At 37.7% G+C, this 23737-nt stretch overlaps 1 protein-coding gene across 1 annotated transcript in view; it reads right to left on the bottom strand.

Moving 5' to 3' along the window:
* The window catches only part of RDX (radixin), a 69871-nt gene extending 54738 nt beyond the window's left edge, over window positions 1–15133 (bottom strand). The window contains exons 1-2 of the mRNA XM_068554348.1: window positions 14904–15133; window positions 1788–1861 (exon numbers count right to left, since the gene is read on the bottom strand). Coding sequence (XP_068410449.1) covers window positions 1788–1799 — 12 coding nt within the window. The 5' untranslated portion in view covers window positions 1800–1861; window positions 14904–15133. The remainder of the gene's footprint in view (window positions 1–1787; window positions 1862–14903) is intronic.
* Between the last annotated feature and the right edge of the window lie 8604 nt (window positions 15134–23737).

The following is a 23737-nucleotide window of genomic DNA, read 5'->3' on the forward strand; positions in this document are numbered from 1 at the left end:
AGCGAGCGGGGGCCACTCTTCATTGCGGTGTGTGGGCCTCTCACTGTGGTGGTCTCTCTTGTTGTGGAGCACGGGCTCTAGGCACGCGGGCTTCAGTAGTTGTGGCTCACGGGCTCTAGAGCTCAGCCTCAGTAGTTACGGCGCACCCGCTTGGTTCCTCCGCGGCATGGGGGATCTTCCCGGGCTAGGGCTCGAACCTGTGTCCCCTGCACTGGCAGGCGGATTCCTAACCACTGCGCCAGCAGGGAAGCCCCACCCTTGTTCTTTTTTTTTTTTTTTTTAACATCTTTATTGGAGTATAATTGCTTTACAATGCTTTCTTAGTTTCTGCTGTACAACAAAGTGAATCAGCTATACGTATAAATATATCCCCATATCCCCTCCCTCTTGCATCTCCCTCCCACCCTCCCTATCCCACTCCTCCAGGTGGTCACAAAGCACCGAGCTGATCTCCCTGTGCTATGTGGCTGCTTCCCACTAGCTATTGCTTTAGCTATTCCACATAAGTTTTGGCTCTTCCATAAACATTTTATAATCAGCTAGTCAATTTTAACCAAAGGGATTCAACTGATCAGAATTACATTCAATCTACCAATATATTGGGGAGAACAGACATTGTAATAATATTTTCTAGACATATCTATGACCAATGTTTATTTTTGTATATATTTTGATCCTTTTAAGTACTTATAAGTTTTCAGCGTAGAGATCTTGTACAGCTTCTGTAAAGTTATTCCTAAATATTTTATATTTTTGATGCGATTACAAATGAAATTTTTACTTCATTTTTTTGAATTTTGCTGCTAGTATATAAAACAGAAGACTGATTTTTAAAAAATATAACCTTATGTCCAACAATCCTGCTAAATTCTGTTATTAGTTCTAATAGTTGTTTTGTAAATTCCAGGTTATTTACATAATTATGTCATCTGCAAATAGAGAAATTTAATTCTTGCTCTGTACTGATTATGCCTTTTACTTCTTTTTATTCTTCTCTCCCTCCGACAATGCACTTTTTTACCTGCTAAATCTTTAAAAGTAATTCTAAAGTGACATTCATGCCAGAAAATTCAAATAACCACAACCAATGATTTTCTTAAAAAGATAACTGGCCAAAAAATTCTTGAAAAATAACCCCTGATTTTGTTAGATGAAGAAAAGTACATTTATCCTAAGATAAAAAGACAAACCTTAGCCACAAATTATATAATTATAAAACTTAATAAAATGATCACATATATACCATTAAATTAAACATCTAGGGCTATATATAATATCAGCACTGGTATCACTAGCATCAAAGCTAGAATTATGAGAAAATTAATACTGCATGGATCCTTCTGACCTCTCATTATTTTCTCCTGTTTAACACTAAGTTACTTTTTACTGAGCACTGAATGTATATTCACCAGGATCTTCTAATCCTCACCAGACTCTCCAGTGAGTAACTAATTATATCTCCATTTTATATGTGAAGAAATTAAGAATTGGAGAGACTGAACTAATCTAACAAAGGTCAGTCAGGTTAAGTGGCAGGGTGAGGATAAGAACTAAGTTTGACCCCACAACCTGTAGTAATCTTAATTACAGTGTTACCTAAACCTCTTCATCACTGGCCCACATAACACCGTACTCTAGCCACATTAATCTAAAACAAACAACAGTAATATCACTGCTTTTTTTCCCCCCAAAACTCTACCATAATACTTTGCCTTGTTCCGAAAGGAACTTAATGCCACTGATATTTTATTAAGTAAGCAGTGTCAAAAGTAATAAAATACACTTACTGGTTTCGGCATTTTCCTTCTCTTTTTGTCACCCTCTTTAAAAATTCTTCACTTTTATGAATTCTGTTGTTCTTCTGTTAAAGAAAAGAAAGCATAATTGATCTATTATCTTTTTATATAGTAATGTTTTTGCTTAACAATATAATTTGTATAGATTAAATAAAACTTTAACATTTTAAAATGTTACAATTAACATGGAGCTCTCATTTTATTCTAATTTTCAATGTCTTCTATTATTTCACATTCTTTAAAAATACTTATATCTGTGATTTAAAACAGCACACATCTCAAATAACATAGCATAAAGCATCTCAATCATCAACTAAAAGTTTTAATTTAATTACAGACAACACATAGCAAAGGAGAGATTACTAAGGGCCAAATGCTTTCTCTTTCTGAGTCAAGTTCACCCCTATACCCAGACTGGTAGAAAAGAGGGACGGCAAAGAAGAGAACAGATAGATTCAGATTCTAAAGAAATGAATTCAGGAACACTCTCAACCTTTCTTCTGTACTGCCAAAGACAAAAAAGGAAATACTGATTAATGTAAACTACAAAAAGATAACTTTTTAAAGAAAATTATTTTTCCTCCCTGAAAGTTTAAAAGTCCAAGTAGAGACAAATAACATAAGAGTAACTTTTTCACCTAAGGTGGATAAAACAGCCATAGTCTGCACACTAGTAATCTGCATGCTAATCTGCATCAGCAAGCTAATGGCCTTCACGGAAATACAGAATTGTCCTGAAGACCAATGTTAAATTATACCTTCTCCCGCTCAGGCAAAAGAAGTAAATCTTAATCCAGGAAGAACAATGGGCTATTTTAGGGTAAATGTTCTCACAAACATCTAACAAAATTGGATTTTCCCCCTACAAACCTACCAAAAGATGTAACATTTTTAACCATTTAGTTGTCCAGAAAAAAATGATTATCATTCCAATTTGAAAACCTATAGTAAGAAATATATTAATTACCTGAAAATCAGCTTATATAAGTAATATCTCTGCCGAGAAATTTTATTCATTACACTATCAACTAAATTAATATAGAGTTAATTTTGTATTTTAAAAATATATTATCAATTGCTTTTTAAGATACTATTATTAATAAAACTGAAAATTCTCCAAATTGAAATAAAAACAAAGGATCGAAGTAAGGTCATTTCTCTAAATTTTAGCCAATCACATGTCAATGAACCTCTCCCCATACAGGGAACTTCATCAAGAGAAATTTCTTATCTAATACAATGGGCTATGAAATTCAGTTAGAAGTATTAAATTCCTCATTTCCTAACTCTTAGCTAGGAAATGATAGATAAATATTCCCTACCTACAATCACCTACCTTCATGAACCTAACTGTACTTCAGTCCTATCTTCCACTTCTAAATTCTCCTTTCATCCCTACTATCAAATTCATCTCAGGTCTTAAAACAGCCTCAAAAACCAACCTTTTACATCATTTATAAACTAGTAACTCCCAAATCTGTATCTCCAGACTTGCTTGGCTAACTTGGCTTGCTCAGTATCTAAATGACACCTCAAATACAACATGGCTAAAACATGGCTTAAATCGCTACACCCCACAGTCAAATCTGCTTTTTCCACAAGTCTTGGTGACATATTTCTATAAAGTTATTCATGGGATATTCATGATTTTTTTTATATCTCTACTACATCTACAGTCATGATCCCCTTTCCATTCCTAATACTGTTAATTTTTGTCTTCGCTTTTGCTTGATTAATCTTGCCAGAAGTTTGCTTCATTTATTGGTCTAAAAACCAGCTTTCAGTTTTGTTGATCTTCTTGTTTCTTTTATTTTTCTGTTTTGTTAATTTCTGTCCTTTTTTCTCATCATTTTTCTTCTCATTAATTGGCTTTTACTCTGAGGCTCATATTCTAATCCCTGAAATTGAAATTTTACCTAAGTAATTTCCAATCTTTTTTTTCTAATAACATGCATTAAGGTCACAAACTAAATATGTCCCACCATAAGGCAATTCCAAACGTAAAATGATCTCCCTATTTTGCCAGTGAGGCTATTTTAAAGTAATTATCATCTGATTATGTAAAATAATCTAAATTCCTCACACATCAGACATGAGCATCTATATCAAACTTCTGAATCACAGTAAGTTTTCCAGATTACATAAAGTACTTTGTGAATCTATCACTAAAATTAAAATTTTTATCCCAAGCCACAATTACCCATTTATAGAAAACATTAGTAGGATGTTATTTTTTCCTATTTGTATTGTTGGAATATATTTTAATATCCACAGTATAATTAGATGTGTTATTTTTAAGTGACCTTTAAAACCAGATCTCCTCTAGACTTCTTAGCCTCTTTTTATTTTTTTTAAAGCAACTTCTATTTTATTTATTTATTTATTTTTAAATTTTATTTTTTGGCTGTGTCGGGTCTTCACTGCTGCATGTGGGCCCTCTCTAGTTGCAGCAAGCGAGGGCTACCCCTCGCTGCAGTGCGCGGGCTTCTCACTGCGGTGGCCCCTCCCACTGCAGAGCATGGGCTCCAGGCATGTGGGCCTCAGCAGTTGCGGCTCGCAGGCTCAGCAGTTGTGGCTCGCGGGCCCCAGAGCGCAGGCTCAGCAGTTGTGGCACACGGGCCTAGTTGCTCCGCGGCATGTGGGACCTTCCCCGACCAGGGCTCGAACCCACGTCCCCTGCACTGGCAGGTGGATTCCTAACCACTGCGCCACCAGGGAAGTCCCCTTAACCTCTTTTTTACATTTAAATCACTTATCAGATGAGCTCCATGAGCTTTCCAAACTGACATGTATAGTAAAGGCATTTCAGGTCAATGTGCCTTTCTTAAACAGTACTTCCATGCTCAAGAGAAAGAGAACATCTTGCAATGAGACAGTTCCTATGAAACAAATATAAATCTCCTTTTGGAGGGAATAATTTTGGGGAAAAATACCTTATATTTAAAACTCCACTATTTTTCTAAGTATCACTTTAGTGGCTTCCCACATAGGTTTTTATATATAGTTTTTTCATTATTGTTTAGCTCTAAGTGTTTCAGTTTCCAATTATGATTTCTACTCACTACTAATAAGTTTTAAATTTTCAAATAGAATGGTCAGAGGCCTAGGGGCAGAGTACTGTCTTTTTATTATTTATTTCTAAGTTTACTATATACTCTAGTCAAAGAATTCATTAAGATTTCCTTTATGTTTAGTGCTTGGTCAGTTTCATTTCTTTTTTGATTGTTCCAGCTATAAATGAAAATAATGTATGTTTTGCATCTGATAAGTTAGACCAAGCCAGAGTAAGTATTTAATGTTTTGTTTATAGTCTCTCTACTCTCAGTTTAGTCTAGTTAATCAAATTGAGAAAAAATGTATTGAATTTTCCCAACTCAGATTGTGGATGTTAATTTCTTCTTATAAATTACCAGTTTTTAATTTATATGCTTTTAGGCTATGCTATTAAGTGAGTAAAGGTTTAGAATTATTATATCTTTCTAATGAATATTTCCTTTTTTCATTAAGTAATAATTTAATTGCATATAGAATTCTAAATTGTTATTCCTTCAGCATTTGGAAGATATCAGTTTTCTTCTGCCATCTGTTACTGATGAGGAGAAGTCTGCTGGCAATTTAACTCATTTCTCTGAGGTAATATGCCTTTTCTCTCTGCTTTCCTTTAAGATTTTCTGTGTGTGTGTGTGTGTGTGTGTGTGTTCTTCAGATTTCCTTTTATTTATCTTGTTCAAGATTTGGTAAGCTTCCTTATTCTGAAGACTCATGCTTTTCTTAAATTCTGGAAAATTATTAGCCATTGTCTCTCCCATTCAGCAATTCTTATTGCTGAATGGTGTTCTTAATGTTTTACCTGTCCACTAGTTTAAATTTTCAGTGATTATATATTTTAATTTCTAGAAATTCACTTTTGGTCTTTTAAAATAAATTTTAATGCTATACTACTTTATAATTTGTATTGAATCCTCCTTTTACTCCTACAATATTTTATAATTTGTATTGAATCCTCGTTTTACCCCTATAATGTTTATTTTATGTCACTATAAAATTTTCTGTTTCCAGTTCATTATGACTTGTTTCTTTATGGAGTTTGTAATTTTGGACAGAAAGCTCATGTCCCTAACCCACTCCCCACCCAGTGTGGGATTCCTGCAAGCCCTGAGCTGTCTGTGTCTCCCTATAGAGGTATTTCAGGTTTGCTCCTACCAGCGTACAGTACCAGGAATTTTAACTGTCCGAGATCAATTTTTACATTACCTTCTTGATTTAGCATTCCATTACCATATCAGGCCCCATGGCCACACCCTAGAGAAGTTAGCAGATACTCAAGAGAGCTTGCTCATGTACTGATCATTCTTGTTTGCTAAGCCATTTGGCTGCTCTGCCCTTCCTGTGCCATCTCTCACTGGTAAAGAAGAACAAAGGGAAAATGTGAACACTAACTGGATGCCAGACTATAAACTAAGTTACAGCACTCAAATTACAGAAAGAGTACTCATCAAACATAGGACCAGCTAGGCAGGTAAATAAACATCACGTATGTCAGGTTTTGCAGAATTTCTTAAGTTTTGTATTACTCAAATACTGGAACTAAATAAAGGTAGAGTTTTTTCCTTTTCCTTTAAGAAATAATTTATCCCAGTTTTCTATATTAGAGTTACTTCAGGTTATACTCTATAGAAAATGACCTTTCAAGCAAAATAATCCATATTAAAGCTTTAGGTTTAATATGAGTGCTCTGGTGACATAAAAGTACAAATATATCACAGGCCAACATATACAAAACCAAGTTTATACACATTAAGCTTTTAAAATCTCCAACAAGCCTAAATGATCTATATGAACTGTTGGGAAGTGAAGGGCCTAACAAAAAGCCTTTGCAAATAAGGATACGGTTTACTTCTAAAAGAAGCTTCTAAAAATGTGTATTTTCAGACCAGTGTTCTCTCCTAAATATACCACAAATAAATAAATAAATATAAAACAAAGTAATCTGTACCAAGATGTTCTCAGCAGTACAAAGATATTATAACAGCCAATGATTAAAATCAAAATCACAATTAATGTTGAAATTATGTGAAAACAAGGGGGACAGACTGTGTCAACATTTACATAAGGATAAGTGAAAAGGCAGAATACGTAGCCACCTAAGTAAAAAAACAAGTACCCTTACAAAGGATATTTGGATATACAGAACTGAGCACTTAATACTAATCAGGGTCTTATTTTTGTTAAGTTACTAATTTTAAAAATCAGGTAAGAATTTTAAAAATATATTTCACTAAATTGTCTACATACCAGTTTATTCATAAGATATCATGACATACATAAGAATTCTACCTTAAATTTTTTAGGATGAAGCTGTGTATAAATGTAGTTAAAACCTAAGTTTTTAGCCAATTTAGTGATCATTAAAAAATATTTATATCACGATAATATTATTTAACCTCAATAGTACATTTCTAGTCCTCCTTTGATTGTATTAGCATATTTTTTTCCTTGAAAATGGCAGCTGTTAGTAGTACAATGGACAATTTAATAAAATGGCACATGAAAAGCCAAGGTACCTAGATATATGTCCTGAGTTTGTACCTCTAACTGGTTCATCTTGAAAACTGTGTTTCGGTGCCTTCTTTTCTTCTCTAAAAAAATGACACCATATAATCACCTAAACCACTGTATATCAAAGATGTATAATAAAGGTCAACTCTTCTCCCCTCTACCCTCATAATAAATAATTATTGAAACAACATTTACTCCTTCCTCCCCACTCTTCCTAAATTTCTTAAAGTGGTCTTACCCTACCTCTTTTCCACACTGACTCCCACAGAACCAATGAAGCACGGTCATGGCAAGCAGTATTAAGAGATGTCACCAACATATGTATCTCCCATTTCCAGAAAACGTATGAATACGTACTCAAACACAGTGCCACATTTCTCAGACGAAACATTCACATAAAACATTCTCTTTGTCCTTTAACTCTGAGGGTGACCCTAAAACAGCCTCTTTTCTGCAGTACAATGGAAAAAACAGCCTCACGCTTAACACCTTGAGTTCTGTTAGTCACTGACACAACAAGAGACTCTCCCCACCTGTCAGGTGGTAAAACAGGTGTTAAGTCTGTCCATACTGGGCCTACAGTGATGCTTCAATAATTTATACCAGGCTGCCTAATTTTACTCTTAAGAATTTCTTTTCCCCAAGCCTAACTGTACTTTTTTTTCTGTCTTTTGAGACACCTTCCCTGAACATAACTGTGGTCTCTCCGCAGTCCTCTGCCAACTTACTGGGGGTTTGGGAAGCAGGGTAACAAAGAGAAGTATAAACTGAATTAATAAGGTAATTCTGGCAGTCAAATTAACACAATAATGGCATCCACAAAAAAAAGTTCTTAATCATTATTTTCCCCAACCGGGGCCCCTCTGGTAAAGCCTATGAACCCCTTCCTAGAAAAGTATTTTTAAATGCACAAAATAAAATACACAATATTACATTTAAAAAAATCAATCATACTGAATTATAATATCAAAAATATAAAAAGCACAGATTTATGATACAGTAATATATATGCTTCTTTGTTAACCTTTAAATCACAATATCTACCAGTGTATCTAATAATTAAACTTTAAGTAATGGGTATTAAATGTCATTTTGAGATCTGCAATAACAGTTATGCATCATGAAAATATCTGCAATTTCTATTAGAAACAGTCTCTGCTACTGCTGCCCACATTCGTAATGGAAAACGTGTAAAAAAAGATGCAACTTTTTTCACTATTCAAGTTCACAGACCCACAGGTTTAAAACCTCGAATATACAAAGAACTATGCTTATTAAATTGTTTAGCTCTGTTAAGTACTGAATTTAACAGCAATAATAATGTACTTTTACCTATATAATGCCATGTGACTCCACAAGTGAAGCAGAGGACAAGAATTTTTAGTTCCATTTTGCAAAAAAGAAATAAGGCCAAAAGCAAGGACAAGGGTAGTAAATGGAATTATTTGTAGAATGCTCACTCTTCAGCCACGTTACCTACATTATCTAATCTTCCTAATAACTGCCCTTCCTCCCTCTGCCCAAGATAAGTATCACAATCCCTTGTTCTTCTAATTAAGGAAATTAAGATTCAGATAAGTCACTTGCCCAAAGTAATAAGGCTAGTCAACAAAGTCATAGGTCCTTCTACATTCAAGTCCTGTGCTCTTTTGGCTACCCTATTCTGCCTTCCTCTGACATCATTTTAGCCAAGCTCATCCCAATTACCAGAGCTTGTCAAGAAGTTAAAGCTCTATCCTCTGTTGTTTTCAGGTCAAAAAGACTACCTCTAAAAAGATCTGTTGTAAGTGCACGTTAATACTGGTATAGTCACCTCTGTAAATTAATATCCTGTAAGGGTGGCACGCAGTTCTAAATAAGGTATTAAGTGCTTACTTTTGTAGGAACTGACTTTTGTTCAAGGAAATAAAATATTCAACATTTTAAAGCAAAACACACGTTACTGGAAACGCAAAGCAAATTTCCAGCACTTAAAACAAATATAAGGCACAAAGCAAAGTTTTACACTGAATTTAAATTCTTTTCTAAACGAATTTTGTAAATTTAAAAGAAACACCATACCTGTATTGCTTCCTAGGAGGGTGGAAAAACAATACATTACCATTTACAAAAATGAAGTTTAAATGCTAAAAGGTAAGAAAGCTAAATCCAGTCCAATTTCTTCATCTTACAGTTAAGGAAACATCAAAAATTCATATAATAAACGTTTAAAAATGGGAAAACAAAGATAGGTTCATGTAAGTCACCTAGGTAGAAGAAAAGAAGAAAAGTCTCAAACTGACCTGAGGAATTCTCACAATTCTATATATGTTTTGAAACACTAGATATTACAGTAGCTTATTTTCAAAACAGAATAAAGTTAATATGTTTCTTAAATATCTTTAAAATTAGATAGTATTCGCTCATGCAGTCAATAAGGCTATATGGCAGTTCTATCATTAAGTTTCTAACTTTTGAGATATTCAATCCCCCTTTTGAGAAATTGGAATGGTGTCTGGCTCACAGTAAGGCCTCAGATGTTTGTTGATTTTGTTGGTAAATTAAGTTCATATATAATACTCACTTGATTATTATCAAGGGTAATACTTTCCTCTCATCTTTTACATTGTAAAGTGAGCGAACTAGAAAGCAATAGGCTATAAAAGACAGCAACCATGAACATGGGAGGAAAAAAACAAAACTTCTCCCAACGAGGTCTCCCAAATTCAGGCCTTTATCATCTCTAAGTCTCTTTCAATAATCTCATTTGACAATCAAATTAAATTTAAAGGCCACCTAATTTGACACATTTAATAATATCTATAAGTATCATGCTGCTTGATGATTAGATGTAAATAGTAAGCAGTTTGGGTATACAGTCATCCCTTGGTATCCACAGGGGATTGGTTCCAGGAACCCTCTGCAGATACCAAAATCTAGGGATGCTCAAATCCCTTACACAAAATATATGTACATTTATATACATACATACATATATATAAATATAAAATATTATATTTGCATATAACCTACACACATCCTCTCATATACTTTAAATTATCTCTAGATTACTTACAATACCTAATACAATATAAATGCTATGTAAACAATTGTAAATACAATGTAAATGCTATGTAAATACTTGCCAGCATGTGGCAAATTCAAGTTTTACTTTTTGTAACTTTCTGGAATTTTTTTTCCAAATATTTTCAATCCAAGGTTGGCAGAACCCACAGATGTGGAGTGTCAACTGTATATACCAACTTTGCTTAATAACCAAACTAGGTTTTTATAGTTTCCTTAAGTCTAGAATCTAGAGACAGCTTAAATATCAAGAGCGCTCATGATGTCTAACAAAGTTTAGTCCATCCCACACACTCAATAAAAGCCAAAGGGTGATTAGATTCAATTACCATGGCTGAGATTTCCTATGTCCCCATTCTCCCTTTTATTAATGGTCCCTCTATTATACTCGTACCCACATCATTCTGAGTACTAACAGGATTTTCAGTTACAAACAACTACTCTGGTTAATTTATCAAAAGGTTATTAGTTAATTTACAGAAGCAACAAGAAGTTTTGGGGTTTTTTTAAAGTACAAAACAAGAAACACCCAGAATTCACATCACAGAAGACTATGCTTACAACACTGTTACACTGAATATGAACTCCAGTTTATACACACAAAGAGCACTTAAGCAAAAACACTTCATGGTATACAAAATGGCACAAGTATATTCCCATTAGAGTGTGGCGTTCTCATTATCTTACTGAACAAATGCAAAGAATATCTGGCATATGATTATAAATGTCTGAATGTATGAATAATACCTTAAAGCAGGAGTCAGCAAACTTTTTCTGTGAAGGGCCAGGTTAAGTAAACTTTTTAGGTTTTGTGGCCCATACAGCCTCTGTTGCAACTACTCTGTTGTTGTAGCACAACAGCAACCATAGATAATATGTAAACCAATGAGCCATCATGTGTTCACATAAAACTTTGTTTACAAAAAAGGTAGTAGGCTGAATGTGGCCTTAAAACCAGTTTGCTGACCTCTTCTCCAAATGGTTAACAGTAAAGAGAATATCATTTTCAAATAAATCAACTTTACTAGAACCCAAAAGTTTCTTATTTCAAATGTATGTAAATTATGTAGAAAAGCAGAAAAGGAACCAGTGTCACTACAGCATCCTATTCATATGCATACCGTATTTACATATGTAACTAGCCTCTATAAAATGTACTTTAGAATTCTTCTAAAAGGTAACTGACACTGCAATAGGAAAAAAATAACTTTGTGAATTTGCAAGAGTTTCTATACATACTGGTTATTCAAAGAAAAAAAAAAAAACAACTATACAACTACTAACCTGAAAGAACCCCTCTCTTCCAGGAAGTTAAAGCTAGGATTCACCATTAAATGGAACAAAGAAATAAAGAACTGAATCATATGGACCATATTTCCTTTCCAAACAGTTCCCAGGTAAAAAGCTACATATATAATAGGGACATTTCACTACCCAAAATCATAAACCCTTTTTTAAAGGACACCACTTTTCAGTGTCAGTTATATACCATACCCTAGCAGAAAAAAAAAAAAAAGTGAATTCACCTTCAATCATTAATCAAGAAAATCTGCACATGTACATGAACACTTTTGAGATTACCAGAAATTCCATTTTTATTTCATTCAAATGATGAAAATCCGAGAAATACTAATTACTTAATGCTCAACACAGTAATAAACACCCTTTCAATGTTTGTTACAAAATAACCTTATTTTTAAAGACTTTAAAATTGCAAATAAGGGATATATATAAAGTATATGTTTACCCTTGCATAAATATTGGCATTTTCTATATACTACAAGGAATAGCTAATAGCAATTACCTCTGAAAAACAGAGACCGGGACTGGGAGAGGTGGGGGGGGGGGGGGTTCTGGGAAGCTGGGGAGAACTTTTACTTTTTCCTTAACATCTTTCTGGGTTTTCTTAACTTTGTCATAAAATTTATTAATTTTATAGTCTTTAAAAATGGTTTAAAATATGTTCATTATAAATTAATATTGAAAAATATACCGGGAACTAATATGAACAGTAAAGGCAGGATTCTTCTGAAAGAGGCTAGATATTCAGGAACTCTCTGGGGTCAGACTGGCCATTTCTATCACGCAACAGGTGAGGATATACTTGCTGCATAAGTTAGGGGAGTTCCCTGAAGGGCTTTTAACACCATGAGGTTTAAAATAACCTTGTAAAGCTGGAGTCTACAGCAACCCAATCCAGTTCCACTGAATCCAGTACCCCAAGGATAATATCAGGGTCGTGAGAAGTGCCCACTAGCTCCTGGTCTGCAGGAGGTCCAAGCCATCCAAGAAAGGGTGACTTCCTCAACTTCCCAGATTCACAGCAATAGCACGATATGATATTAACTCTACCCTATCAAGTATGTTCACCAACATGGCTATCTTCACAGTCTTAATAGAACACATTTTTCTAGGCTTTGGTCTTTGGGAAATACTGGTTAAAATTTGCCATCTTTAAATTGTACAAGTTGAACTGAATCAAGTTAAAAATGGAAGAAAAAACAAGACTCCCATCATCATTCAAGATTTCAGGCTCCATTGTATTAGACTATACACAGATTACATTAGAAGATTGAGAACTGAAATTAAGATAAAAGTACATAAAGACTTTCATTTCAACTGCTTGCCAAAGATAAAAATGAATAATAAAATCCAATTCTGCTCTTGGGAATAGTGAAGCAAAAAAAGAAGAAATAAGCCTTGTTCTCTCCCTGAGACTGAGAGTTAACAAAAGAGAGAAAGAACAGCAGAGTCTGTCATTTCTCACCGCCACAGAAAAAAGGATATCAGTTTAATTTCCAGTTAATACAAATGTCCAAAACCAAGGACAGACTAAACATACTTTCCCCACGCTGAAATTAATTACATTTAACTTCTGAGCCTCTCCTACATGCTCTGCCATGCTTGGGAATGAATACAGGAGTGAACAAAACAATGTATAATCCACTAGGGCAAGAATTTAACATTCCTAAATGCCACAAATTTTGTCTCATTTAAATAAAACTGTAAAGAATTCCAATGCATGTCTATTCATTCCTCACTAATAATGTATTGTTTATTAAATCCCATCATATATTTTAAAAAGTGGTTTAGCAAAAGAAACAAAGTCAGTGCAATCAACTTTGCAGGATACCATTAACTTCAAAAGAAATGTTTTATTCAATACATTTTACCGCATTTGAGGTAATTAGTCTCTGGAAGATAAAGCCCACTGGTTAAAGTAATGTAATACTGAAATTTTTTTAAAAAAATGCAATCCTTAATATTAGTCTCTCTTCTTAAATCCATCGATAATAATGCTGTTATGGCAAATGGATTAAGCTATTATTTATCCAGCAAAATGAACGGGGCAATTGTTCATTCAGAGCTCCGTCCGAAATATAAAAAGAGTATTTAGTGTTCTAAAATATGTATGCTCCATAAACAATAGATTGCAATGTCTAAGTCCAAGTGCTCGTTTATCAAATAAACCCTTATTATCTTGGGTTTTTACAATTACATCATGGCCCGTCTTAGTGCCACAGAACTCATTAAAATGTCTTCTACACAAATCTCAACTATATTTTAAAATGTATCTTTGATGAAGTTGACTTTTAACCTATTTCCAGCCTCATTAATAACCACTCCTTAATGACAAAGAACGCTAAATACATGTTGTGAATGGTTAAAGAACCATGCCACATCTGTATAAAAAGTGAAGTGCTCTATTTAAACTGCAATAATGCAGTGCCCCCCCGCTTTCAAAGTTAGCCCGGGAATTAAGTTTACAACCCTTTAAAGGAACGGGGGACTGTAATGTACTCAACTTGTCTACTGGGGTCTAAGATACTAAACCGGGCTGCCTCAAAGGCCGAAGAAAGTTATGGGCCTCGGAGGCTGCCTTCAGCAGTAGAAGCAGCAGGTAGAGCCGGGGCCAGAACGGCGGCCCTCGCCGCGCGGGTGCGGGTGGCTGAGGGAGGTTCGCGCCCCAAACCCCGTAAGGCAGCATCCCTTTGCCACCAGGGCGGAACACACGTTCTCTAGTAATTCAACACCCTTACTTTCAAACTGGAGGCCGGGGAGAAGAAGTTGTAATAAATTGCTTCCCTACATGGCAAAACGTAATTTTCCCTAGGCTTAAATCTGTATTCTCAAACTGCCTAGAAGGGACAAGCCAGGCCGAGCCCGGGGCCGCAACCGAGCGGCGGGAACCCGACCGAGCTCGAGGCGGAGGGGGTCCGGGGCGGACGCTGAAGGCGGACCCACGCCCGAAGGGAAAAGCGCGCACCGGCGTGTTCAGGCCGCAGCCACGACTCAGGCAGAGTCTCGCGGCTCCCGCGGCCCCGGATGCGGCCTGGCCAGCCGGGCTGCTAGGGCAGCGACACCGCGGCCCTCGCGGCGCGGCCGCCGGGCAGCACTGGGCCCCGAAACTTCTCCCCGCCACCTCAGCGTCTCCGGCGAAGCCCGGGAACGGGAGTGGGGGAAGGTAGGGCGCCGGCGGCTTACCCCGAGAGCGGGCGGCTCCTTCCCGCCCTGAGTGTGGCCGGGGCGCTGCGCGGCGGCGCCGGATGTCGCGGCTGCGGCAGGGAGGGAGAGGCGGTGGAGGGAGCGATGAGCCGCGAGAGACGAGAGGCGCCGCCGCCACCGCAGACAGCTCCGCAATATGGCTGCCCGGCCGCTCCTCGCGGGAAAGGCGGGGCTGCCCCACGCCCCCGACCTCCCCCTGCCGGCCGGCCGGCCTCGCGCCGCGTCCCGAGAAGCAACGCCGCAGTCGCGGCCGCCAGACCTCCAGCGCCCCGCCCCCGCCCCCGCCCCTCCCAGGCCCGCGGGCTCGCGGCCGCCCGCCGCGCGGGGCGTCGCCTGGGGTCCCCGTCCCGGGCGGGGACGCGCGAGGGCCGGGCTGCGGCTCCGGAGACCGGAGGGAAAGGGGGAGAGCGCGGGGGTGGGGGACTCCTTCCGGGGAGGACTGGGCTTGAGCTAAACCCGATGCTCAGGGAAGAGGAGCCGCCCAACCCGGAGCTGGGAGTGGGCCCGCCGCCTCCCCTCGACGGGTGGAAACTTGAAACTCCCGCTGGTGCCGGAAAACTCACCGAGGGCGTTTCTATCGCCCCCAAGGAGGAATTCTTCCCCGAGGGAATCCAGAACCGAGTCGAGCGTGTTATTTGACTGTTCAGCTTGAAAATCCTGGACCTGGAGAGAGAAAAAGACCTGCCTTAGAGGAATTTGTGCATGCAATAAAGAACTTTACGTTATTTTGGCAGAATTTACCCAACTAGAAAAACTTGCTTTTTCAGGGGCAGTTTTTAAACCCCCACCGAAACCTCGATGGATATGGCCCCAATCGAGAGTGCAGATTTTTATCCAGGCAAGGATATTTGATAAATTTTTATTATCTCTGGCATGCTTCGGCAGTTGGAAGAAGTCGGTTAAGAGGAAAATGTTGGAAGTGGGACCCCGAAGAGCAGCCAAACCTAAATTATCCTAGACTTTGTGAAAGTTAGGCATTTGATCATGGTGTGACTCTAGCCCACTCACTTCAGTGATCGGGACGAGATAGACTTCTGGTCGATGCTGTGTCATCTACTCCCAAGCCCCTGGTATTTTCTGCTGGGATTCAAAGAGCAAAACTTGCTCTGAGTATAGAAAGAGCAAGTGCACAAAATCAGATTCGCCGAGCTTGCTCTGTTTGCAGTGCTTTATATACTTTTTATTAATAAACTTTAGATTCAAATAAAACCTCATGAGTGTACTTAACTTCTACAGAACAAATAATTCATATCCTTCCTGCCTTAGCATTTGCCTTCCCTGAGACAATAGCTTTTCCAGGAACTCTCTCCCCTGATTACTTTCACTAAATTTACTCTTTAGTGAGTTTCCACCATTGCCCTTTGAGACCTCTCTGAGCAATTAAAAGCCCCAAGAGTTAACTCAAAGGCCTTTAGATTCCTCAAGAATGGGAACCAGGTGTGTGCTTTTTTTTTTTTAACTATAAAATTACTCCCTGACCTTCTCCCTGGGGTGCAAGAATTATCCAGGTGATTGTCCAGCCTTCCACAACAAGCTGCGTGGATAAAGATAGTCAAATTATTGTGTAAATTCCTAGATAGTACACTAATCAAACATACTTTTGCAACAGAAAATGAAGCATTCATTATCGTTTGTCACATGCCAGGCACTGGTGTGAAATGCTTTACATGACTATTTCTTTTAATACTTACAACAACCCTGAGTTTGGGGTAAATATTATTACTGACCTTTTTAAAAAACCGATGAATAAAGAGAGCCTCAAAGGAGTTAAGTAGGGACTTCCCTGTTGGCACACTGGTTAAGAATCTGCCTGCCAGTGCAGGGGACACAGGTTTAGAGCCCTGGTCTGGGACGTGTGCCACGACTACTGAGCCTGAGCTCTAGAGCCCGCGAGCCACTAACTACTGAAACCCGTGCGCCTAGAGCCCGTGCTCCGCAACAAGAGAAGCCACCGCAATGAGAACCCCGGGAACCGCAACGAAGAGTAGCCCCTGCTTGCCGCAACTAGAGAAAGCCAACGGGCAGCAACAAAGACCCAACACAGCCTAAATAAATAAATTTATTTTAATAAAGGAGTTAAGTAATTTGCTTGATGTATTATAACACAGCTAGGAAGTTGCTGAGCTATGACCAGACCCAGTATTATTTGACTCCAAAGCCTTGATTTTATCCTATACTCTTCAACAGCAAGCAGACCAGAAGTTGTAATACTTCAGTCAGCTATCATATTAGTAAATATTTAAGTAAAGGATAATATTCAATGCTGGTGAGATTAAAAGGGTGCTACCAGACATTGTGAGTGGGAGTGTAAACTGAAACAACCTATTTAGAAACAATTTGGTGCTGTGATTCAACCTAAAAAAATGTTCATACTCTGTATCTGAGATTTTTTCTGAATGAAATAATCTGAAATAGAGCAAAAGCTTTGTTCATAAGCTGTATGTCACAATATTATTTATAAGATGCAAAAATAAAAATTATGGAAACTAAATGTCTTAAAAGTAACCATAAATACTTTGTAGCATTTTAGGTAACAATTTAAAAAGTATAGTATTAAGTGAAAAAAAACCCCACGAGTTATGAAACTAACCATGTAGTATGATCACATCTATGTTTAAAAAAAAAAAACAAAACTATGAAGTGTTAGAAAAAAGGAAAGATTGAAACTCAGAGTTGTCTCAGGATGATGTTTCTATGAGCACCCCTCCCCCCTGCCCCTTATTCTATTCTTCAGTATTTTCTGTATTATTTTGCAGTGGAAAAAAAAGAAAATAAGGCTTAATTGAAAATTTTCTTTCTCAGTTTAATTCCAACACTTCAGATTTTAAGTGGTAAAATCACATTTGCTAAAACTACTTTTTTTAGAAAAAATCTGATGATATTATCAGTAGTTACAAAAAATTTTTTATATATAGCACATAGTGTGCATAAAAAAGAAAGATAAAACCAATCTATTACAATCTGTTACTAAGTCTTCCATGCTAGAATCCTGCTCTACTCCACCACAATATATTGGCTAATTCTGAATTCTGGGATTCCAATGATTAGTTAAAAAGCATTTGTCTCACTAGCACGTATAAGTCTTTCTTAAAAATGAAGAAAATTCATTTTTGCAAGTACGGTTTATAAATGGAAGGTTGTTTTTTTTTTTTTTATCTAGAACTAACATTGAGTTCCAGGCCTTTACTAGTTTGAATAACACTTGGTCATTGCCCTTTAGATTCAGTAATGGGAAAGGCAAACAAACAATGCTGTGTAATATGCACCATAATAAAGATAAACACATTATTGTCAAGGAGACAGAAGAGAGGGTAATTAACTCTGCCTAGAGAAGAGAAAGATAAGCAGAGAAGGGGAGAGTAAAGGAATGAGTAGAAGTTCCCTAAGAGAAGTGAGGGGAAAGGCAATTAGCTTGGGAGACACAGTGGAAAGATGGCATTGATGTTTAGACATAAGAATATTTATAACCAGAGACTTCAGAAAGGTAAGTTGAGGTCCGTTTGGGAAGTTCAGAATTTGTCCTTCATCCTTGAGGAAATAGGAGTCCATAAGAGGTATTCTTTGTTTGTTTGTTTGTTGGCCACACCATGGAGCTTGTGGGATCTTGGTTCCCAGACTAGGGATCGAACCTGGGCCCTCGGCAGTGAAAACACAGAGTCCTAACCACTGGACCACCAGGGGATTCCCATAATAGGTATTAAGAAGAGGAATAATGTGATCCGATTTATGTTAGCAAAGTAACTGGCAGCTGTGTGGATTGCTTGGGAGAGAGGTTCAATGACATTGAAAGTGGATGTTGAGATCTGAGGGATGCCTTATGTAGACGGTTTTGCCTCTAGCACAAAAGGATGAGGGGTCTGAACTTGGGAAGTTTGTGAGGATGAAAAAGAGGAAATAGAATCTTTCAAAAGATTTTAGAAGTAAGAGAAAAGAAGAAGTGAAAATGTTTTCAGGGTTTCTGATGGATACCATTAAGATAAACGCGGATTGTAAAAAAAGTAGAACTGAGAGATGAAGATGATTAGGCAGGTTAGGAAGATGCTGACTTTTAAGTGTCTACAGAGCACTCTAGGACTCAGTAACTGCAAATATATGAACTATAAGTACAGCAAATGCGACATCCAATAAATACTTGTTAAAGAAATGAACATAGATAACATGCTAAAATAGGCCTTCCATTTCCAGCTATTTCTTTGGAAAATATAGTTTCGTTCAAGCCAAGGATTTTACTACAGTTTAGAATTAAATTAACCTGGAGCACCATAACATACTAAAATATTTTTCCATCAAAAAATTTTATTCACAGGACTTCCCTGGTGGCGCAGTGGTTAAGAATCCTCCTGCCAAGGCAGGGGACATGGGTTTCTCTGGTCCAGGAAGATCCCACATGCCGCAGAGCAACTAAGCCCGTGTGCCACAACTACTGAGCCTGCTCTGTAGAGCCTGCGAGCCACAACTACTGAGCCCACCTGCCACAACTACTGAAGCCTGCGTGCCTAGAGCCCGTGCTCCACAACAAGAGAAGCCACCTCAATGAGAAGCCCTCACACCGCAAGGAAGAGTAGCGCCCGCTCACCGCAACTGGAGAAAGCCCACGTGCAGCAACAAAGACCCAACACAGCCTAATTAATTAATTAATTAATTATTTAATTATTTAAAAATTTTATTCACTATTTTTAAAAAGCTACAACAATGTAAAATCGCTATTTTTAAAACCTATACATAGAAAAAATACAAATGAGAATCTTCTGTTGTAAACTGTGATATTTCATACTATTCACACTATCTTGCATATTTAAGTACATATTCACAATGTGTTCACCAATATAACAGACCTCAGTAAAAACAGGCAAAGTAAATAAAACTATCTTATCATCTGCTTTGTATGCCTAGTAAGCCATACAAATTTAACTGCTGATATAAGCTATAAAATTTCAGTACAGTCAATGGAGGTTTGATGTCCAATGTACCTAAACTAAGAGTCAAGAAACCACAGGTGTATTCCTACCTTTATTCTCTCCCTATCTAAGATTAAATTACATAGGTACATAATTCATAATGTGATCACAGATATGAGCATATAGTCTTAACAAAGACAAGGTAAAAGTTATTGCTTAATCCTCTCTGCTTAGGTAATAAAGCCAATTTAGTTCATGATAAACAGCAATAACATTTCAGAGGTAAGTAATAAATGGAGTGGAAAGGGTCCAAGTGAGGAAATCTATAACCTTGGCTTTATTCCCAATTCCTACCAACAAGTTGCTAAGTGACCTTGAAAGAGCCAATGGACTAGTCTGTAATTTACTTGCAAACAATGTTAAAAGGGGGAGAATGTTACATACACCTTTTGGGCCTGTCCCAGAGATTGTTTTAAGGCATTGTAGATTTTCAGAACTAGAAAGGAGCTCAAAAAACACTAAATCCCCTCCCCGGTATTACTGTGAAATGGCCATCCATCCCATCAGCAGTGGCTTCCTGCCACTGACTATGTGAGACTCTAGGAACATCTTTTTCTTTTTTCTTTTTTTTTTTTTTTTTTAATGGACTCAGTTTTCTCATCTACTAAATAAGGGAGCTAGATTAGACAGACCATCAGCAAGCTTTCTTCAAGCTCTAAAATCCTTCAGTTCTGACTGTGATTCACATATAAAATATTTGATTCTCATACATAACAATGTGTAATTTCTAGAATTCATTATGTATTTTACAACATAAAGCATTTACATAGAGGATCACTTACCATGATATTTCACAATTTTGACTCAAATATCCATTAGTTTATGACCCATTAAGCTTTGTACATTGTTAGACTTTCCTTGCCTCATTACAGAGCTATAAATAAATAAATGATAAATATTCGCCCTGAACTTAGCATTGAGTATTCTAGGCAGCTCTTTTCTAGTTTATAACACCGTAGTTTTATTTTAATTTAAACCTATACAACAGTGTTATTTACTGTCAAGGAAAGGTACCCAGCACTTTGCGAAGTGTCAAGATTTAAACTTCTCTGTGGTAGTTTTCAAATATAACCACAAATTATTTGATACCCATCAAGAGATGGGGCCTAATTTCCCTTCCCAGGAATGTGCGCTGGACTTAGTGACTTGCTTCTGACAAAAGGATAAAGTGGAATTGATGGCATGTGACTTCCAAGACTACATTATAAAAGGCACTGCAGCTTCCTTCTGGCTGGTTCTCTGTGGGATCACTTGCTTTGGGGCAAACCAGACAGCATGTCATGAGGACACTCAAGCAGCCTTATGGAGAGGCCCATGTGGTGAGAAATGGAGCCTCCTGCCAGGATCCCGTGAGGAAGTAAGGGCTTCTGCTTACAGCCCTGTGAGTGAGCCACTGTAGGAGCAGATGAATCTTCGAGCCCCAGTCAAGCCTTCAGATGACTGTAGCTACTACCAACATTCTGAATGCCACCACCTGAGAGACCCTGAGCAAGAACCACCAGCTAAGCTGCTCCTGAATCTCTGACCCACAGAAATTGTGAGATAATGTCTGTTGTTTTAAGTCACTGAAGTTTGGGATAATTTTTTTAATGTAACAACGGATAGCTAATGCATTTACCTCTAAGGAATTTCTACTCTAATTAGGCCACTCCTTATTTTCAAAAACTGATTGAATTACATAACACAATCACACAATTTTACAATAGAACTGGACAGGACTTTAAAGTTTGCCTCTTATTTTGCAGAAACAGAAATTAAGATCTGCAGAGTTTGTCTTGCTCAAGTCTGGTCTGATTCCATTATTCCCTATCTCAGCTAGAAATGCAGGAGCCATCCTAACACTTTCCTTCACCTTCTTCATACCCAGCCTGTTACTATTTAATCCTGTTGCTTTTACCTCTTCTTGCATCTGTCCACCTTTTTATATCTATCCCACTCCCAGCCGGGTCATACAACAGTTATCTCTTCTGGACTCCAGCAGTAGCCCCCTAACCGGTCCTCTCATGTCTACTTGTGCCTCCTACAATTAGTTCTCAGTACTGAATCCAGAGTTAATTTGTTGAAAAAATTATGATTATCTCACTTCTTCCCATCTCCCTGCCCCTCCCTGCCCCACACTCATTTGTTGATTCCTATTGCCAGTCATTGATTTGCACTTGTTCTCTGAGCTCAAGCCACTCTGGCCTATAATTCCTAGAATACGCCTGATGTCCCACCCAGGGTACTGGGACTTTGCATACGCAGTTCCTTCTGCCCTATTCACTTAGTTGACACCTAACCATCTTTTAGACGTCAATCACAATCAAGCCTGTACTGACCACCCTACTACCCTGGTCCAATCTCCACGTAACTTTTCTTAACAGTATTTAATAGCAGGTACATTGTTAACACATAGATTTTTTTCAAAATTGACGTCTGTCCTCTTAAACTACCAGTCTAAAAATGTAGATACAATGTCAATTTCTTTTTACTCTTGTGTCCTAGCACTTAGCACGATGTCCACAACATTATAAGGTGGCCAAGAAATATTTGTTGAATGAATGAATGAAATCACCCAAGAAGTTAGTGTGGGACTAAAATCCAGGTTTCCTGGCTCCAATTTTAATGTTATTTACAACACCTGCTGCTCTCAATTTGATGTATTCAACTCTAAGTACCAATATAATACATTTATTAAGCGCAAAGAAAATCATTGACATTCTTCAAATATTGTTTTTGGCAACACTAGTGGTATACAATATCTAGGCATAGTTACTGTATTATAATGACAAAGCTGTCATGTAGACTTGTTTACTTTGTGACTTTGCCACTTATTTCCTGAAATACAACTGTGATGGTTAATTTTATGTGTTAACTTGAAGTCTAGATAGCTGGTAAAAAATTGTTTCTAGGTGTGTCTCTGAGCGTGTTTCTGGAAGAGGTTAACATTTGAGTGGAGAGACTGAGTGAAGAGATCTGCCCTCACCAATGTGGGTGAATCATCCAATCCATTGGGGATCCAAATAGAACAAAAAGGTGAGAGAAGGGTGAACTCTCTTCTGTTTTTTTTTTTTTTTTTTAGCTGGAGATGCATCTTCTCCTGCTCTTGGATGTTGGAGCTCCTGGTTCTCAGGCCTTTAGATTCTGGGACTTTTGCCAGCAGTCCCCTGGTCCCCAGGCCTTCAGACTCAGACCGTATTACAGCACTGGGTTTCCTGGCTCTCCAGCTTGCAGGTGGCAGATCGTGGGACTTCTTCATCTCCATAATCACATGTGAGCCAACTCCTATTAAAAAAAAAAAAAACAAAACTCCTCTTATACATATCTCTATATATCCTATTGGTTCTGTTTCTCTGAGAACGTTGAGTGAGCGATACAACAACCATTACTTAAAATAACTAAAACACAACATGTACTATAAATTGCTTTACCCAATATGGGATTTATTAAGTTAGTAATTGAATGTATGAGTACTTTTTTTACACAAGAAGCTAACATACAATATAAGTGTAATGATTACAGAAAAGTTGGAGGGACTGTCTGAATCAGAGTTGGCCATTGCTGATAAATATCTAGCTGTTACTGATAACTATGTGTGAAGAAAAGGGACAAACTCTAGGCCCTCTGCAAATCCACTTAAGTCCTTGATCTAGTCCAATTATTGGTCTCTGGAGTTCTTTTCAAGTCACTGGGTTGTGCCTCTGTTCCCTTCCTCAAGACTCCTTCTATAGGCATTGTAGTGACCTGATTCCAAAAAAGGGTGCCTAGGGTGGCACTGAAGCATTGAGGTAGTGACCACTCGACACTCGGACTGACTCTCAGTTGTAGGGTAAACATGATGGCTTCCAGGGTGCAGGTACAGGGCATTATGTAAGT

The sequence above is a fragment of the Eschrichtius robustus genome, chromosome 11 (assembly GCF_028021215.1).
Source record: "Eschrichtius robustus isolate mEscRob2 chromosome 11, mEscRob2.pri, whole genome shotgun sequence".
NCBI lineage: Eukaryota > Metazoa > Chordata > Mammalia > Artiodactyla > Eschrichtiidae > Eschrichtius > Eschrichtius robustus.